This window comes from Rhea pennata, chromosome 6 (assembly GCF_028389875.1).
Source record: "Rhea pennata isolate bPtePen1 chromosome 6, bPtePen1.pri, whole genome shotgun sequence".
Lineage (NCBI taxonomy): Eukaryota > Metazoa > Chordata > Aves > Rheiformes > Rheidae > Rhea > Rhea pennata.
Window position 1 is genome coordinate 44,046,607 of NC_084668.1, and position 18,041 is coordinate 44,064,647.

Here is an 18,041-nt window from a genome sequence, read left to right on the forward strand (position 1 = left end):
ACCTCTCTGGGCAACCAGTTCCAGGGCTCCATCACTCTCACAGTGAAGAAATTCCCCCTCACATTCAGGCGGAACTTCCTATGGTTCAATTTCTGCCCATTGTCTCCTGTCCTGTCACACAGGACAATTGAAAAGAGTTTGTCCCTGTCCCCTTGACACCCTCCCTTCAGGTACCTATACACATTGATCAGTCTTCTCTCCCCCAGGCTGAAGAGGCCCAGCTCTCACAGCTGTTCCTCATAGGGCAGGGGCTCCAGCCCTCTGATCATCTTTGTAGCCCTACACTGCACTTTCTCCAGTAGCTCCATGTCTCTCTTGTACTGGGGAGCCAAGAACTGGACACAAGACTCAAGATGAGGCCTCACCAGGGCTGAGTAGAGGGGCAGAATCACTTCCCTCAACCTGCTGGCAACACTCTTCCTCATGCAGCCCAGGAGACCATTGGCCTTCCTGGCCACAAGGACACATTGCTGGCTCATGGTCAACTTGTCATCCACCAGCACTCCCAGGTCCTTCTCTGCAGAGCTGCTCTCCAGAAGGTCAGCCCCCAGCTTGTACTGGGGCATAGCGTTCTCTCCCCCTAGGTGCAGGACTCTGCACTTGTCCTTGTTGAACCTCAAGAGGTTCCTCTCTGCCCAAGTCTCCAGCCTGCCCAGGTCTCTCTGAATGGCAGCACAGCCCTCAGCTGGATCAGCCACTCCTCCCAGCTTGGTATCATTAGCAAACTTGCTGAGGAGGCACTCTGTCCCTTCATCCAGGTCACTGATGAAGAAGTTGAACAGGCTGGGAACCAGTACTGAGCCCTGGGGGATGCCAACCAGTTCTCAATCTGCCTCACTGTCCACTCCTCTAACCCACACCTCCTGAGCTTATGTAGGAGGATGTTCTGGCAGACAGTGTCAAAAGCCTTGCTGAAGTCGAGGGACACAATGTCCACTGCTCTCCCCTCATCTACACAGCCAGTCATTCCATCATAGAAGGCTACCAGATTGGTTAAGCAGGATTTCCCATTGGTGAATCCATGCTGGCTACTCCTGATCTCCTTTTCCTCCATATGCCTGGAGATGACATCCAGAATGAGCTGTTCCATCACCTTTCCAGGAACGGAGGTGAGGCTGACCAGCAATTGCCACTAGGCAGATAGTTAGGTTGGAGAACTTGCTTTGTGAAGCCAAATCTTTGAACTGCTGGCACTTCCAAGTCAAAAAGGAATTCTGGTCTGACTTCTGGCACTCCATCCCCTTTTTGGTGCCAACTAAGTATTGCTAAATACAGCAGCAGCACAAAGATTTTGAGTCTGTTAACCACTTCCATTACTTTACTCTCTGCCTCTCTGCACTTCGATGTTTTCAGATGCTTTCTTTATGGCAAGCCAAGCAGGGAACACAATATAGGCCAGAAGGAATCAACATCACCTGCTCAAATCACACACTTCCAGGGCAGCAGAAATACAAGTCCATCTTAGACATGATCTGCTGTGATTTCCAGTGTCTTCGGTTGCATGTTGCAGTAGCAGTCTCATGATTATTTTATAAATGGAAAAAAAATATATATTCTTTTAAGTATTTTTTTCAGTGATGGGAATAAGCTTGTATTTTAACTAGTAGTTATCAAAACAAGGCCCACGCAACCTCAGTATTGTGTGAAAGTGCATTTATTCCATAGCTAAATTTTCGTATAAAATAATGAACAGCAGCATCAATCCTTTCACAGGTCTACAACAGTCTTCTAGGCTCCAGGGCTTGGGGTCTTGAACAATTGCAACAGAGCACCAGGGAACCTCTTTTCAGAGCTGTCAGCAAAGAGTTGGAAGGAGGAGTAAAGAGAACAAAAAGCAGACACATTGCTAGTGGCATAATTTAAGAAATTGTGCCTGCTCAGAAGAAGGGAGAAGGTGTCAAGACACTTCACAGGAAGCTTAATTTCTGCACAAAGATCTCACAGAACACCCTGCTCTGTGCAGGCTACTTGCCAAGGAGCAGCTGCCTCCATCAGGAGAGAACTGCATTATTCCTGCAGACAGAAAACAGGACTGTTGGGTTTAATAATCTACTGGATTGCTTCCAAGGACTGAAGTGGCTGAGAGGCCATGTTAGTGCTGTGCTTGCTCATGGCCTGGAGCCCTCGCGCTGGCTCCAGTGTGCACATTCGGTCCCAATTGATGCCCTAGAGAGGTTTACCATCTTCCTCCTGCCTTAGCCTCTTGGAGAGATGCTCACTGATGGCCACGAGTGGGTCGGCTTTGTACTTCGGATTCATAATGACCTCATGAAATCGAGCCATTTCCTCTTCTCTGGGGAGAGAAAAAAAAATACACTAATGGTAAGTGCCTCATGCATAAGGAAACGAGTAGATAAGAAAACAGCCCATACGGCAGCGGATTTCTGTACAGACAGAATTATCCTGGGTGTAAACCTCAAAAGAAACGGTATAAGAAATAGACCTAATTCACCTAAGGCCAAGGCTTAAATTGTTGCCAGCTCCATGTGAGCCAGACACTTGATCTCATGCCACAAAGGCAAAGACAATCATGTTAGTGTCCACCATCACTTGGAAAATTCTGAACTTTCCTATAGTAAATCAGGAACAAGAGATGGTGGGTATTCAGTAAGTCTTCTAAGAATGAAAATTACTTCAGAGTGCACTAGCACAAAAACAGACTCTGCATTTAAGAGCTCATCTCTCCATGTATTGCTCAACATAGTGACTAGGTAATCCTACTTGCAACAGTAGTTAGACACCGTGGGAGGAGCATGATAGAATTACCTCTGTACACTTAGGTCACAGCTAGTTGCTGTGGAAATGATCTAAATAATCTTGTCTTAAAAAGACAGAAGGGCTATTGCTTCAGGAGAAAAAAAAAAAGAACAGAGCAGAAGGAATGTATGTAAATAAATAAAAGGCTGACTTTTCATATATGCCACTTCCACTGTGGCTTCCCCATCTTCAGCAGAGATTCCCAGGCTCTGCACGCCCAGCTAGCCATACATCTCCACATTCTCAGCAGTCTCCGTGGATGAGCAGAATGCTCCTCAGCTTGCAGTAGGCAGCTACTCCCGCTCTCTAGCACGTCCCTTCAGTGCCAGCCCTATCCCTACCACAGAAACAGAGAAAAGTCAGACCTGAAGCTCAGAGTGTGGCAGCTGGGGAAATGGGATGAAAGTTGGAGAACCTCCAGTCCTAGCTGAAGTTCTAGAAAATCTCATAATCTCCTTATCAATAACCAGAGTCTTTAAACAGTGCAGATCACTACAATAGGATACATGCCAGTACTCAGCATAGATGGCCAATTTTGTGCAGAGTTGAAGACAAGAGGACATGCAAATGATCTCACATCTGCTTGCTGATACAGAAGATGGTGGTGCAGTTGCCCATTCTTGATCTATAAAGTCCCCACTCAAGAAGTGTTTCTCTCAACCTTGACTTTCAGAACAATGGCACATTGGTGGCACTCCAGGCCATGACCCTTGGGCTTCTGCAATGAGCCAAGGAAGGACTCATACAGAAAGGCAGAGCTGAGCTAAAAGTAATCCCAGCAAGGACGCTTGCCAAATGTGACCAACCAACAAACTTCTACAATGGAACAAGGCTCAGAGGAGATGAGCAAGGGTAAAGTACACATGCAGTTCAGGAATAATATAGGATGTGACTCATTAACCACAGTTGTTGCACAGAAAGCTGACTTTAGCTCACCACAAAGGGGACAGGAGTGTTGAACAGCTGTATCAGTTGAGTGAATCAACTGGTGTAAATATTTCTCCCTGAGACAGCCAGATCAGCATGGGGGGAAGAGTATATGTGGCTCAGCCCAACATAGAATATAAAATTTGAACTACAAAAGAATTTCTAAGAGAGCAATGGGTTTGAGCTGGCTTCAGCCCATGTATTCTTTCCTGGCAATTGAGGATGCCCAGCATTGTGACAGTGAACATATTATAGTGACCAGTAATGGCAATCACACCGGTATTGTGATTGAACTGTATATTGCAATTGCTGTATTTTCTCAAGTGCAACTTAAGCTTGTATTGTGATTTAAGTATATTGATGTATCACTCTGCTAAATCAAAAATTGCATGTAAAAAATCAAATACCTTCAAAGTAAATTTTGATATTAATCATTACACCCTCCCTGCGTGGAATACCTAAAAAATTCTGGTCAGAGAGTACTGGACTATGACACCAGTTCCAGGCAGAGGAGTATATTCACAAAATGCACTTAAGAGAACACTGGAATCCATAGACTGATTTGTTCTCAGCATCTGAAGCTGAACAGCCTAGAATTGTCAGACAAAACTTGTAAGCATATCTGGAATGGATTTGGCCTAGTAGAGACTATGACAGAAGGGCATCCCCAAACCCTGCAGCGCACAAATGGGAGATTCAAAGCTGCAGTATGCCATCTCTTTTCTGGGGCCTGCAGGTATGCAAGACTTATGTCAGCATTAGGTATGTGGGCTCAAGCACTATGCCCAAAATCCAGCTAACTCATTGCTTGTCCTGTCTCAGACAACAATGCAGAATAAGCATCACATCCACCTGTGCATCCCCTGCACTGTGCAAGCATACAACTTGGAAAAAGCTGCACCCACAGGGGAGAATCGCATAGTTCCCAAGACACCTCCAATCAGAAGGTTAAGGAAGTCCATGCATCCCCCAAAAGGCAGCAGCATCTCTGAACACATAAAGGTGTATTAAAATACCAGAAATGTCCAACAGAAAGGCAACAGAGAGGACCAATGCGGAGTAGGGACCAGATATTCTGATAAGGATTACTTACAAGAGCCTGCGTTTCTGAGCTGGTTTCATGAGACAGAAGTCTGTTGGTTCTGCCTTTGCTTTTACATGGCTGTGGAGAGAAGATACAAAACAAGTGAGCGAACGTTGTAGAGAAGAGGCAATTTAGCAATGGGTGAGGAGATGAAAAGAGTCCAGTGATTCTGAATCTGCCTTCCCAGAAAATATAGGTAATTGCTCTGAGGATAAATGGTCCTGAAAAGCAATTATTTCCACAGTCAGACAGCAAAGGAAATGCAGACTCTCTGCCACACACTAACAGCAGCTCAGGACTCAGGTCTGCAAGGGTGGGAAGTAAAGCCCTTGAAAAAAATTAGGATCACTTAACTCATTAGAACTGGTCATTAACTGTCCATGCCTTGATCACTTTCTGCTTATTGCTAATTTCCAAATCCAAGCGATATTGTTGCTTGGAGAAGAGATCCTTTGAATTTCCCTTCCTCACCAGTCTAGCATCATCCTTGCTCATCTCATGTTCCTTGACAAACGCTATAGAGCTCCAGCACTGGCACACATTAGTTATAGACATCACCACAGTTACTCAGCAAGGAAGAAGGCGCTGCTAGCGTTGCTGCTGACCAGTTCTGCTTCAGGTCTTGCAATGGAGCCATTGGAGTATAAGGTGTCACCTACATTTTAAGGTAATGAATGGCAATATTCCTTTCTCCCTATGAACACGTAAACTGGCAAACCTTTGGCAAAGAGAAGTTAGCTGAAAATCAATTGGCTAAAGGGAAAGCACAACAGAACTTCAGCTTGTACAGTGAAACATGGAATCTAAAAATTCTCAAGAATCTACAATAACAGGAATTTTTAGATTCCATTCATGGAGACTGCCTAATCCACTGGGCTGAACTCAAAGCTGAGGCACAGGGGCAAGCATAAATCTGCACTCTCTGCAATCATTACTTATTTCTGAGTGAAGTCAAAGATGTCATCCCATCCTGCAGAGGACACTGCACTACATGTATGTAGTGCCTGATGCCAACCATGAGCAGAGATCTGTCACAAAGCCAACCCCACAGCTCAAGAGAGATATGCAGAAAGGGCAGCAGTTGCTTTGGGGACTTGAAGCGCACTAAGAGAGTTGCTAGTATAACTGGACATAAAGAAATGGAGAAGCAACTTCTACCCTTTGGGATTACACAAACACAGACACAAACAGCAGAAGTAAGGGGGAAAAGTAGTTTCAGAAGTGATCAGCCTGCTGAGCAGGATGAAAAGCCACTTAACTGGAACAGGCAGGAAACAGCCGCAGTAGGTACACATCACAGCTCCTGTGTACAAGTGTTCTGAGATGGGAGAAAAGCAGAATTTGCCTGGGGGGAAGGAGAGACCTGGCTAAGATGACAACTAATACAGGCCAGCCTAAAGCAGTCACTGCACTGAGCTGAACATCTACAGATGCTCCTACAAAGGGTTCCCATGACAAAGCTCAGAGCAACATGGCAAAAATAAACCACTGAAAATACGCATTATTGGAATAGGGCTAGTCTTGGTAAAACGGCTTTGCAAGAGGTTTCTTGTTCAGAGGAACAAGTTCCTGGTCAAAGTCCTGTAACCCCCATCATAAACAGCTATGAATTCAGCCCAGTTGATTAAGCAGTCTCCATGAATGCCGTGTAAATCAGCTCAAGCTCTTTCTCTGCTTACCAAAGGGCAGGACCCAGATCCAGCACAAAATATACCTACTATGCTCTCAGCCTGGTCAGAGCAGGGCCTGCTGTCGCACCTAAGTGCAGACTGGGAGGAAAATAATTAAGTGCCAAATGTTTTCAGAGAACAGAGTGGGAAGCAACTTTCCTAGTTATTCAATGGCACCTTAGCACATGAGCGCAAGGACAGATTCCTCTCAGAGAGCCCCCCTCCAGCTGACTAGGCTCACAACTGCAACATCTGAATCCGAGACAAGCAATGACGTTAGCTACAGCAGGCAATGTCGGCAAATGAGCAAGGCTCAGGACCCTGCAGCCAGGGACCAATCTGTCCTGGGGACAGTTCCAGCATCTCCCCAACTTGACCTGTCCCAGAGCTCTTCAGGTCTCTCAACATTAGAAAAAATAACAGTTCTTCAAGTTCTCTTTAAGATAGCAGAATGTGACTTCTTGCTGGCAGCATTACAGTGATGCCCATTTCCTATTTTCCTCTCTAACACTCTACTCTCCATTGTTTTAGTCTGTTTTTCTCCATTCTTCCTTTCTTCCTCTGCCCTACATTCCTTCACCCCACTCAGTTTTATCTTCCCTCTCTACTTGATTAGTTTCTGCTCCTATTCTTCAGCTCTCTTCCTTCCCATCCTGACCCATATCAGTTTTCCTCAAGGAGGATCCTGGCAGACCCTAGCTGATGAGGGCTGCTCTCACTACTACCCCCTTCACACCTCATTTACTTTCTGCCTGGGACTGCATGCTCCAGCATCCAAGCTCTGGCTGAACCAGATGAATCCAAACAACATGGATGTTTGCTAGGTAGCCACTGCAGCGCAAAAGGCTATTCAGGAAATGGGAATCAGTCAGATCAATGCCTGCACACTGCTCACTTACCCTTCTGTCTCTGCTGTGGTCACCCTGGTACTGCTGGTGTTATGTAACAGGCCTGAGACTTCATGAGGCACTGCAAGCAGCAAGAGCAGATAAACAGCTACAGGGGGTTGAGCAGCTCCCCCTCACGCTGCTGTATCCAGTGGTATTACATTACACAGCAAGAGCAAGAAGCATCTCTACTCACTTTATTTTCATTAATCATTTGGCACAGCAGCAATTTCCCAGTCACTGCCCCAGTTTGCCTAGATCATTCAAGGCAGCATATAGAAATCCCTTCTGAAATCTGATGGCAACCCACAATCACCAGAGTAGCAGTTTGCAAAACCCATGTGTGTCCCCAAGTCCCCATGACAGTTTTTTTCAAAAGAGAAGGAGGTCTCAAATAGCTCTGCAGGGGGTAACCTTGCTTAAAGGAAAGCCTTTCCAGAGTGCACTGCTGGGCCCTACAAGATCACATGTTCCAGAGGTTGTGCCTCTCAGGATAACTTCCTCTAAGACATTCCATAAAGATGCACGACTGCATTAAGGTGCCAAGTCCCCTTTTGCTTTTGAGAAGGGCCACAATGTTTAAGGAGGCTAGATGCTTTTGAGGGCTTTTCAGTTCCACACAACACCTCTGTCCCACAGGTTTGACTGGTTCAAAGGCTGCTGTCCAAACTTCCCCTAACAAATCACCAGGACACTGCCTGCTTATCCGGGCCGTGAATGGCAGCCCTGTTTCATTACACTTCATTGCCTTCATTCATTATAAATCAGAATGAAAACCTCACTGTAATGCTCTCTTACCCAGTAGGAGATCAAATTCCTGGAGAACCTAATCTTTTATTAATAATGCTGACAAATCACCAGAGTATTACCCTTCATTTTTGTAATGATTCAAATCCTATAAAAGCCTTCTCTGATTATTTCAAACACTTATGCACACGCATCCTCATGCAGTACAGGAAGCCACAAGCCAGCAAGGGAATAAGTCTTCTACAGAGGGAAGAGCACTGTAGCTCTTCCATCCCAGTTGAAGGGGAGCACCAACTGATTTTTGGTTGACAACCAATGTCAGCCCATGTCAAGCTCTCACACATCAGCTGTACTGACAGTGCTGGCGAACGCCAAATTTCTCAGCCAGAGCAGTGCTGCTCTACTCTGCAGTGCCCTAGTCCCATTGGGCTTTCTAGATATTAGAGCCTTGCAGATAAAGTGAAAACAGAGCCAGAAGATGAGCTCAGTCTTCCAGAAGAAAATGGCTGCCACAATCCCGCAGGAAGATCTTGAAGGGACAGAGAAAGCGAGAGAGAACTGACAGCACTGCTCTGAGGATGTCAGGCTAAAGGCTTGTGTAAGACCACAGGAAGCTTCCACGTGTACTGCACATCCTTTGCCACAAAATGTATTATAGAAAGAGAAGATTGATTGTAGTGGGTCAGATGGAGGGACCATTTTGGCCAGTATTCTCTATTAAAGCAGCCTACAGCAGATGGTCAGGGAAGTGCATAACAACAGGGGAAGCGTATGCCTGCATCTTCGCCAGCATCTGCAACTCAGACTGAGCCAGGTGCAGCGTGTATGCATGCACTAATCCTCAGTGGAGCTCTCCTCATTGGATCAGTCAGGTCTTGCCTGAACACGTAGCCATGACATACTGCAGCAAGGAGCTGCTCAGAGCACAGAACCTCCTTGTGTTAGGCCTGAACATGCTTCTCTTTAGCTTTGTTAGATGCCCCTGTTTCTCATAATGGAAAAGAAGATGAACCATTTCCTCTTCATATCACACTTTACTTTATAGACTATTACTTTCTTAAGCCTCCTTGTCTCCACCTCCTTTCAAGGCCGAAGACTCCCCAGCTCATTGTCACTCCTTGTATAGAAGCTGTCCCAGACCTTTGACTATCACCCTTATCAACTTTCTCTGAACCTTTTCCAATTCTACTTTATCTTTCGAGATGGTCCGGAACTGCAAGCTGCAGGGACACCAGGAATTTATACTAAACTATGCAGCTACCCAGGAAAAAAAGAATTCCCACAGGAAGCACTCTACTTGTCCTTCCTTGCCTTATGTACTTTCTGCAAGCCATTCTCCTGGACAGTAGGGTGTCAGCCTCCAAGGTAGATGGGGGAAAATTATGAAGGGGAACAACTCCTGAACACACTCTGAAGTCAGGCGTCATATGTGGTTTTGGCACATCACCACTCAAAGGGTGCAAAAACACCTATTTATCCTTATGGCAAAGATATGGCACAGAGCTCCATCCAGACAAACCTCAGTGCTCTGGAAGACCTGAAACTCATATGCATTTGCCACCCATTCCTACTGAAGAAAAAGGCAGACTTAGTAAAAAGCTGTAGAGGGGGAGAAGAAAGAAGCAGGGGAGAGAGAGAGAAGGGAAGAAAAAAAGAGGGGGGGGGGAGAGAGAGAGAGAGAGAGAAGGGAAGAAAAAAAGAGGGGGGAGAGAGAGAGAGAGAGAGAAGGGAAGAAAAAAAGAGGGGGGGAGAGAGAGAGAGAGAAGGGAAGAAAAAAAGAGGGGGGGAGAGAGAGAGAAGGGAAGAAAAAAAGAGGGGGGGAGAGAGAGAGAGAAGGGAAGAAAAAAAGAGGGGGGAGAGAGAGAGAGAAGGGAAGAAAAAAAGAGGGGGAGAGAGAGAGAAGGGAAGAAAAAAAGAGGGGGGAGAGAGAGAGAGAGAAGGGAAGAAAAAAAGAGGGGGGGGAGAGAGAAGGGAAGAAAAAAAGAGGGGGGAGAGAGAGAGAGAGAAGGGAAGAAAAAAAGAGGGGGGAGAGAGAGAGAGAGAAGGGAAGAAAAAAAGGGGGGGAGAGAGAGAGAAGGGAAGAAAAAAAGAGGGGGGAGAGAGAGAGAGAAGGGAAGAAAAAAGAGGGGGGAGAGAGAGAGAGAGAAGGGAAGAAAAAAAGAGGGGGGGGAGAGAGAGAGAGAAGGGAAGAAAAAAAGAGGGGGGGGAGAGAGAGAGAGAAGGGAAGAAAAAAAGAGGGGGGGGAGAGAGAGAGAGAAGGGAAGAAAAAAAGAGGGGGGGGAGAGAGAGAGAGAAGGGAAGAAAAAAAGAGGAAAACACTATTTAAAGAATTAGAAACCAAGTAAAAGAAGGAAATATTTTCCCTTGCTTAGATACTAGTTAGGTGCATAGCTGCTGTTTGTCTGAGGGGCAGATTTCTGGAAGCACAAGGAATTGTCAACTGAGCCCACTCTAGGTGGGCATCCCACCTTGGTCAGAGTTTATTTCTGGGGTTTCCAGCAAGTCTCAGGGGAGTCCATGGTATCTTCAGCCTTGCTCTGCAACCAAAGAACAGGCTGCTTTGCCAGACAGTCTTAAACTTGGCTGTTCTCTAATCCAAATGCCTGCTTATTACGGTCAAAACAAGTTTCTAGTTCCAACCACTACAGAGCAACTGGAGATGAGGGACAAGCGTTTATGCAGCACGCAGAGCTCTTTTATTCTGCACTGGGGAATGAAAAAGCAGCTGCAATACTGACCAGATGGCTAGGCAAGCTCTGTGTAAAAAGAGAAAGCACAAGGGCAACCAGAATCCAACCTTGGGCTGCCTGGGACAGTTCAAACATGGGTTTCAAAGGATCAGAGGCATGGGAATACAAAGTAGTGCAGAGAGAGCAAAGGGGGCAAACCTAGTGCAATTTCCAATTGACTTCACTGGCAACTGCAAAGGAGAAAACACATGGTCAGGTACCTAGCAGGCTTCTGCCAAGGCAGAAATGTTTTTTTCTTTTTCTGTACAATAAACAGAAAGGAAGTACCATCTTTCTGTTCTTGTCCAAAGTCATGTTCCAAACCAAGAAGGCAAACAAATAGTCTGGCCAAGGAATAAAGTTGTGCTCAAAAGTTTCAAACTCCCTCAAGGGAAAGCCTGAAGGTTTGGAAGGACAAAATAGCAGGCTGCAACGTGGCCAGAGGCCCATGTGGGAAGGGAGCCAAAAGTCCTAGCAGGCAGCACTGTTCTCTGGAACCTGGCTCTCCAGATCCATGCCCCTCTGTTGCACCATGGCTGTGTGAATATAGGTAAGTCAAATCCCTCTGATTTCTCACTTGCAAAACAAGAACCACCACCTTAATTCCCTACAAATGCTGCAGACATTACCTACTAGAAGAGAAAGGATTTTTCTTATTATGTCTCATTTTGTTTGCTGAAGGTGACATTCAGGACAGCTTTCATTATGGAATATACTTCAAGCGCAGATTCTCAAGTAAACACAGCAGTACCATGCTCTGGACACTCGTGTGTCAATTATGCAGCTCACAGGAGAGCTGGTTGCTGCCAACCTGTCTCCTGCTAATTCACATCAGAGGAAATCTATCCCCGTCTTAACTGGAGACTCAGAGGGCACATTCAGACCTTTTCTTGTGGCCAGTGAAACACGGAAAGGGGTGAAACAGTTGAGAATGAGGCCCTGTTCTCCTGACCATTGGCACCAAACTTCCACTGCCTGCAGCTACAAACTGAGCTGCAAGACATTTTATCGTGCATGAAGGAGGAAAATACATGGCCCATTCCCAGTGACACATACCTCTTGCATGGCTTCCTGTCCCTGCCACCTGTGGTCATGTCAAAGAGCTCAGGTAGGGCTTCCATCAGTGGCTGCATGTCTCCCACCACAGGCGTTGCTTTCCGCTTTGCTTCAGCTTTTTGCTTCTGCTTGGCTAGTTTCACACTTTCTATTTCTGAGTCAGAAACAGGACATTAGTGGGGGACAAGGGAGCATTTTGAAGAGATACTCCTTGATCTAAGAAGACAATCTAAGAAATTTATAATCTGTTTCACTCTCTTCAGGGACAACAGATGAGCAATCATTTAAAACAGGGAAAGTGAAAATAATGCAGTAGGTGGTTCTCCCTCCTTTGCCTAAAGCACTATCTTTATCAGCATTTGCAATGGCAAATAGAATTCCCAGAATCATTTTGTCTGAACTGTTTCCGTCCCTTGTACCATGGCATGCAAGACTGTTCACTGTTCACAGCAGCACAGTACTGGAGCGTGCTACAAGCCTCCCCCAGACCTCCACAACACACCACTCTGTCCCAGATGTCCCAGGATGATGCCACCAGGAACAGCTAGAGCTCAGTAGCATTAGCATGTTCCCTTTCCTTTCCTTTTGCTAGATGATCACTGGGCCTGGACACTAGCTACGTTGCCTTAACATCATTGGGGTGCCAATATGGTGGGAAATGTGATGGAGAACTCTACTTCTCCCATGGTGCATCCAGTTAAGGTCACAGTAGAAGAGCAGGCCTCTGCTTACAGCCTTGAAGATGCTGCTGTGTTCCTCAGAAGGAAAATAAATAAATAAATAAATAAATAAATAATCAGACTCTCTGATCAAGGCCAGCCAGCTCGTCAGTACTGTGCTTCCTTTTCCCTGGCCACTCTCCCCTCAATCAGACAAACATAATATAAATGCATTTCAAGGACAAGCTTCAGCTCTAAGCTGGGAAATCCTCAGCTGGACATTATGGAGCACAATGACAACAGTCATGCAGCCAGTTAGATAATACATAGGAAGGACTATGGCTGTTGATGAAATGTGGCCACAGAAGCAGGACTGTAATCAGCAAAAGTATTTTTGGTGGAAAAAAGAAAACAGTCAGTGCCACTCTACACACCACAGACAAGATACCACCTGGAATTCTGGGTCTAATCTTGGTGCTCCATTCAAGAAAGCAGAACTCAAATTCATTGGATAGCTGGTTGCTCCTTTATTTTTGTCCTGTTCACTCCTCAACTAAGCTGTTTGAGTCAAACAGCAACAGTTCTTGATGAACTACTATTTTTGCTGTACATGGATGTTTGTGACAAATCAGGATTGTAAATGCTTCTCCTTACAGGAATCCCTGCCAAGAACACAGCTTTCTGTTCTGCATCACTTCTTTTTTTGGTCTGGCTTTATGAAGCTGGCTACTTCAGAGCTTTCATAAACATTATGTGCTCAAAATTTTCAGACACCTGATTCTGAGCAAACATCCCAAATTCTTTTCCTATGAAGTCTTCTTCATCCTTTGAGCCATACGATATATATATTTTTAAAGGCGCATACTTCTAATGTCTAATGCATTGCATAATTTTTTTCCCGCTCTAGTCTTTCCTGAGATGATTTATTGGAATGGAAGAAATCTCCAAGTTTTGCATTTGCACTACTGGGCTGAACTTTAGTTCCCAGGGTCTTGGCATCCAGTGTCAAAAAAGCAGGCCTGGGATAACAAGAAACAACAAACTCCTGGGAAGATTTAGGAAAACAGAGATTTAAAAGATAAGAATTTTGGTAAAGTTGGGTTTTCTTTTTAGGAGTGAGGGGAGAGGGTCAAGCAAATATTGCAAAACCCCCAATAAAGAATGACAAGTTGTCTGTGTCAGACAAAATCAATAAGCTTCAGTTTTAGTTGACTGCAGCTCTCTGAGGTCAGATCACAATGCTAAAGTGCTCAGTGTCACTGAAAAAAACATCATCTTGGGAAATATGAGTTCATTTTGCTCCAACAGCTAATAATATCAGTTTCCTTACGGATATGTACATAGGCTCTTTCCAGCTATTCAGTTTTTGTCTCAATAAAAGCTGCACGCCTGGTACCAACACTTTCTGACTTTTTTTTTTTTTTTTAAATCAGACATCTTAAGGGACTTGGCTAGCCTTAGTACAGCATTTGCTAAGAGAATGGTGATATTTGCCAACTGGCTGTGAGTTTAGTAGTAGTGTAAAGAGGGCCAACAATTTGGTACTTCCATATCTATAAAGCATTTCCAATATCTAGTATGTTCTCAGACAGATTTTGGGCTGCAATTTTCTATCTTGGGGGTTCTCCCCAAAGCAAAGGCTGTGCATTTCATTTCTATTCACTCAGTTTAGTAATTTTAGAGCCAAGAGAGGGGAAAGGAGTCTGTGCTAGGGCCAAAACAACATATGTGATCCTGAGAAAGACTGCTGCTGTGAAGACACACGTGTGGGAGGGCAGGTTTGAGAGCACATGAGAGCCGCCTTCTGGGCTTTGCTCATCTTCAATATGACTGACCTTGAATATGGAAGCAGCAGTGTCAACAGCGTCCGGGAGCTTGTTGTCTGTTTCTTGCATGAAATGCAAGACATGAATTCTGTGTACCCTTTTTCTGCGAATTCATTGTCATTAAGATGCTGCTGGGAACTACCTTCCACTACACCATCTACTACTTGTCATGATTAGAGACAGGATTTTAGACTAGGCAAAGCTTAGCTGTGCTCCAGCGGACCCTTCCTATGTTCCCGCAATAGCATCAAATATACACACAGGGAGAACACTTCAGGAGCACTGAGTTTGCAACCAGCAGGCCAGATGTCAGGATTATCATAACCATCGATGTGTTGTGTCTGATTGAGGGTTGCAGATAGCAAAGTAACTTGGAAGTTTGGTGATGGAAAGGAAGTTTCTTTAGCGCTCATTGTGTTCAATTATCACCTTTTTTATGTAAGGGAAGCCAGAGACACCTTAGCTGTGACTGCTGAAATCACAGGCTGACGGACTTGAGCTCAGAGAGCAGTGAGTGCTCAGGAGCAGAGAACATATGGTACAGCAGAAAGTCACACCACTCAGTTCCACACAGTCTGTCAGCAATTCTGCTGAGCAGAAAGGTGCTAAGGGAAAAGCATGCCCCAAGAACAACTCCAGGTGGTTTAAGAGGAATCTTCTTGCTACACCCCCTACATACCAAAGCAGAGCCCTGGGAGTTGACACCCTAGGGCTCCTTCTGCTGAAGGCATAGAGCTCCTAGTTGGAGAGAAGCTGCCACGTTCCCTGCTCCACTCAGAAAGAAAGACAAAGCCATCTCACTTGCCCTCTGGAAGGGTCCCCAGACAAGATCACCTTGACTTGTTTTGCAGAATTAGGCCCCTCATCTGCAACTCTCTGCTCCCCACTGACACCTGTGAGTGGATGCCAGGCACACAGCTGTGCAACAAAGGTAAGATCTGAGCTTTTAAGTAATTCAGTATTAGGACAGGTAGCACATAACTAATAAGAAGGCAGAATACCTCAGAGTACCACAGCTGAAAGTCTCACTGTACTGAGATACTTGAAAATACAGACACACTTCCCACAGGAAACAGCAGCACTTATGCCATGGGCTAGTTTTGTTTGGCTCTTATTTCACAGCCTCTAGAAAGGCAAAACAGTCTGGTAGGTGGGTTCACTGACCTGTGGCATGTGGGAAAGAGCAGTAGCACCACTAGTACTCCCCAGAGACTTTGCTTATCAAGAGGCACAAGGCCCCACTGCTGACTTCCATCACTTTTCACAGAGACGGGGGATTAACTGGTGGCTGTGTGGGGCTTAGCTCCAGGCTGTCCTACCATCCACACAGCTCTTCAGGAGTCATCTAGCCCATGCAGCAACTGTACAGCTAGTTATTTCTGTATCACATCTTTAATGGTATAGAGCAACAAGCTAAACCCTACACAGCTGCACAGTATCTTACCTGGAGGCTATGTAAATGGCTTTACGTAGTCTCTTAAATCACACACGGAGGAAGTTCAAAAATAGCTTTGAGGCAAAGACTTGATCTGAGTGTTAAATGAGAGGCAATACCTGGAACTTCTATCCCATGTACTGGGGAGCAGACTTGAAGTTTTCTGAGAAGCATTCGGCGTCCACGGCCTATAGCCCTTGTTCTGACACTGCCCAATACTTCCACCCACAGAACATGCCTCATTTAAAAAGAAATCCAATACAGTCACCTGGTGAGATGCACATGATGCAGTGATTTTTTTGGAGGAGTACTTACTCTGTAGCCATCTTTCTTTCCTCAGCTTCATTTTTTCTTTTTTTGAAAGAATTGTTTTCTCTTCTACACCTGCATGGAAGAAAAAAAAAAAAAAAAAGAGAGAGAGAGAGCAAGAGAGAGAGAAAGAGATGTGAGATAGAGTCTGGCTACCACATACAACTTCTGTGTTGGACATTTCATAAAGATAACACTGCAGAACCCAGAAAATTTTGTTCAGCCTTTTCCACTTTTGAATTTGTCAGCATGTCAGACTGGCTGTATCTCAATCCATAGTTGAAAAAAAATCAAAACTGGCTCCTTGTCAGCTGAGAACTAAGAAACAAGGAACAAGATTAGATTAGCAGCAGCAGCACAGGCCCTGTTTTCTCAGGCTAAGTAGCTGTTCTTGAGCAATACTCTTCAAGAGAACTTTACTCCCAATCTGCTACATTCCTGTGGGAATCTGGTCTGAAAAGACTGGTGTCTCCTTCTGAAAACTAGCCACAAGTGCTGATCACTCCCAAAACATCTATGCAATAAGATGAGTTGCCACAATGATCTGAACTAGGCCTAGTTCTATTTCCCTTTTGAGGTTGCATGAGCAACAGATTACTAAACTAAGATAAATCTAACCAGTGAGAACAAATTCAGAGGGACCTAAATATTCCAGAATTGGGAGCAAGAAGCAAATTTCAAACTGAAAACATGTGGAGTGATAAAGGTAGGGGAAAAATCCATAATACAGACTGCAGACATCCAGGAAATACGAAGAGTAATAGTGTTCTGAGAAGGCTGAGGCATCCACATAATTGCAAGCAATTCACCAAAGTCCTCAACTTCTGCCTAGCCAACATGGAGTGAGGAAGGGAAGGAGTGGAAATGTTTGGAAAAATCCAGATATATGGCATCCATAGATAGCAGCCAATTCTTAACAACTTGTAAATAAGTAAGCAGGTAAACACTGTAATAACTACTTGGAGATCAGCTGTTGATCACTGAGACGTCTAATACCAAGGAAAATAAAGACAAATATTTTTACTGGAGATTCATTACAGACGCTACAAAATTTTATCTTATCTTTGGAGTTTTAAAAAGAAAAAAAGGGGAAAGAAAAGATTACAGTCTACTGAAATGTCCTAGGAATATTGCTACAGGAATGCTAATAGAGGAATAATCTCCCTACCCACTACTCCTCTCACCTTAGGCTATTCTTAAGTGTGGTAAAGAAGAAATATCCTTTTTCTCCCCCTTCAAACAGAAATCAAAGAAACGGGATAAAAGAATTCAATACAACTCTGAGAACAATTCACTGAGAACTTCTCCGAAGCATTGAATCTTTTAGAATGATTTAAACAAAAGTCAGATCATGATTTAATCACTTCAATGACTTAAGATGAGAGCAAGCCTGCTAAGGGTGAGAGGGAGAAGACTTTTTCATAATGCTAACGACAACAAAAAGTTTTACATTTCTAGAGGACAAGGAGAATGAATTCAGTTTTCACTGTCTCTTATCCCACAAAAAAAGGCGTTACTGCAATTTATCTACCCAAATACTAGAAATAAAACCATACCTAGAAGCTATCACATATTTACAAAGCTCAGGGTTGTCTTGAAGTATGTGTTGTGACTGAAGCTACTATTCATGTTCTCCCCACCTACATAAGGCACAAAATCAAGTGCAGCCTTCTAGGCCTAGATCATGCCCAGGGCCTGGCCGAGCGCCACACAGCCGGGGCAGAAGCTATGGCCAGGCAGGGTCTTTCCTGCAGCAAGTTGGGCTGAAAACACGAAAGAGCAAAAACCTATGCATTTTAAGGGTTAATCTCCTTAACCCATTTGCTGTGGGATCCAAGCAGATGCTAAAGTGATGAACTTCATCATGAACTGTCTTGCACCTCATTTGAGCCTCTTCACCGAGACAGGTGAACGCCTCTGCTCCCTCTCAGCTCGAGGGAGAGGTGAACAGCCTG

General features: G+C 44.8%; 1 protein-coding gene across 1 annotated transcript in view; it reads right to left on the reverse strand.

Annotated features, from left to right (window-relative positions):
* Positions 1-1,638: 1,638 nt before the first annotated feature.
* Positions 1,639-18,041, reverse strand: part of SLX9 (SLX9 ribosome biogenesis factor) — a 66,590-nt gene continuing 50,187 nt past the window's right edge. The window contains exons 3-6 of the mRNA XM_062578605.1: positions 16,093-16,161; positions 11,858-12,011; positions 4,778-4,846; positions 1,639-2,293 (exon numbers count right to left, since the gene is read on the reverse strand). Coding sequence (XP_062434589.1) covers positions 2,167-2,293; positions 4,778-4,846; positions 11,858-12,011; positions 16,093-16,161 — 419 coding nt within the window. The 3' untranslated portion in view covers positions 1,639-2,166. The remainder of the gene's footprint in view (positions 2,294-4,777; positions 4,847-11,857; positions 12,012-16,092; positions 16,162-18,041) is intronic.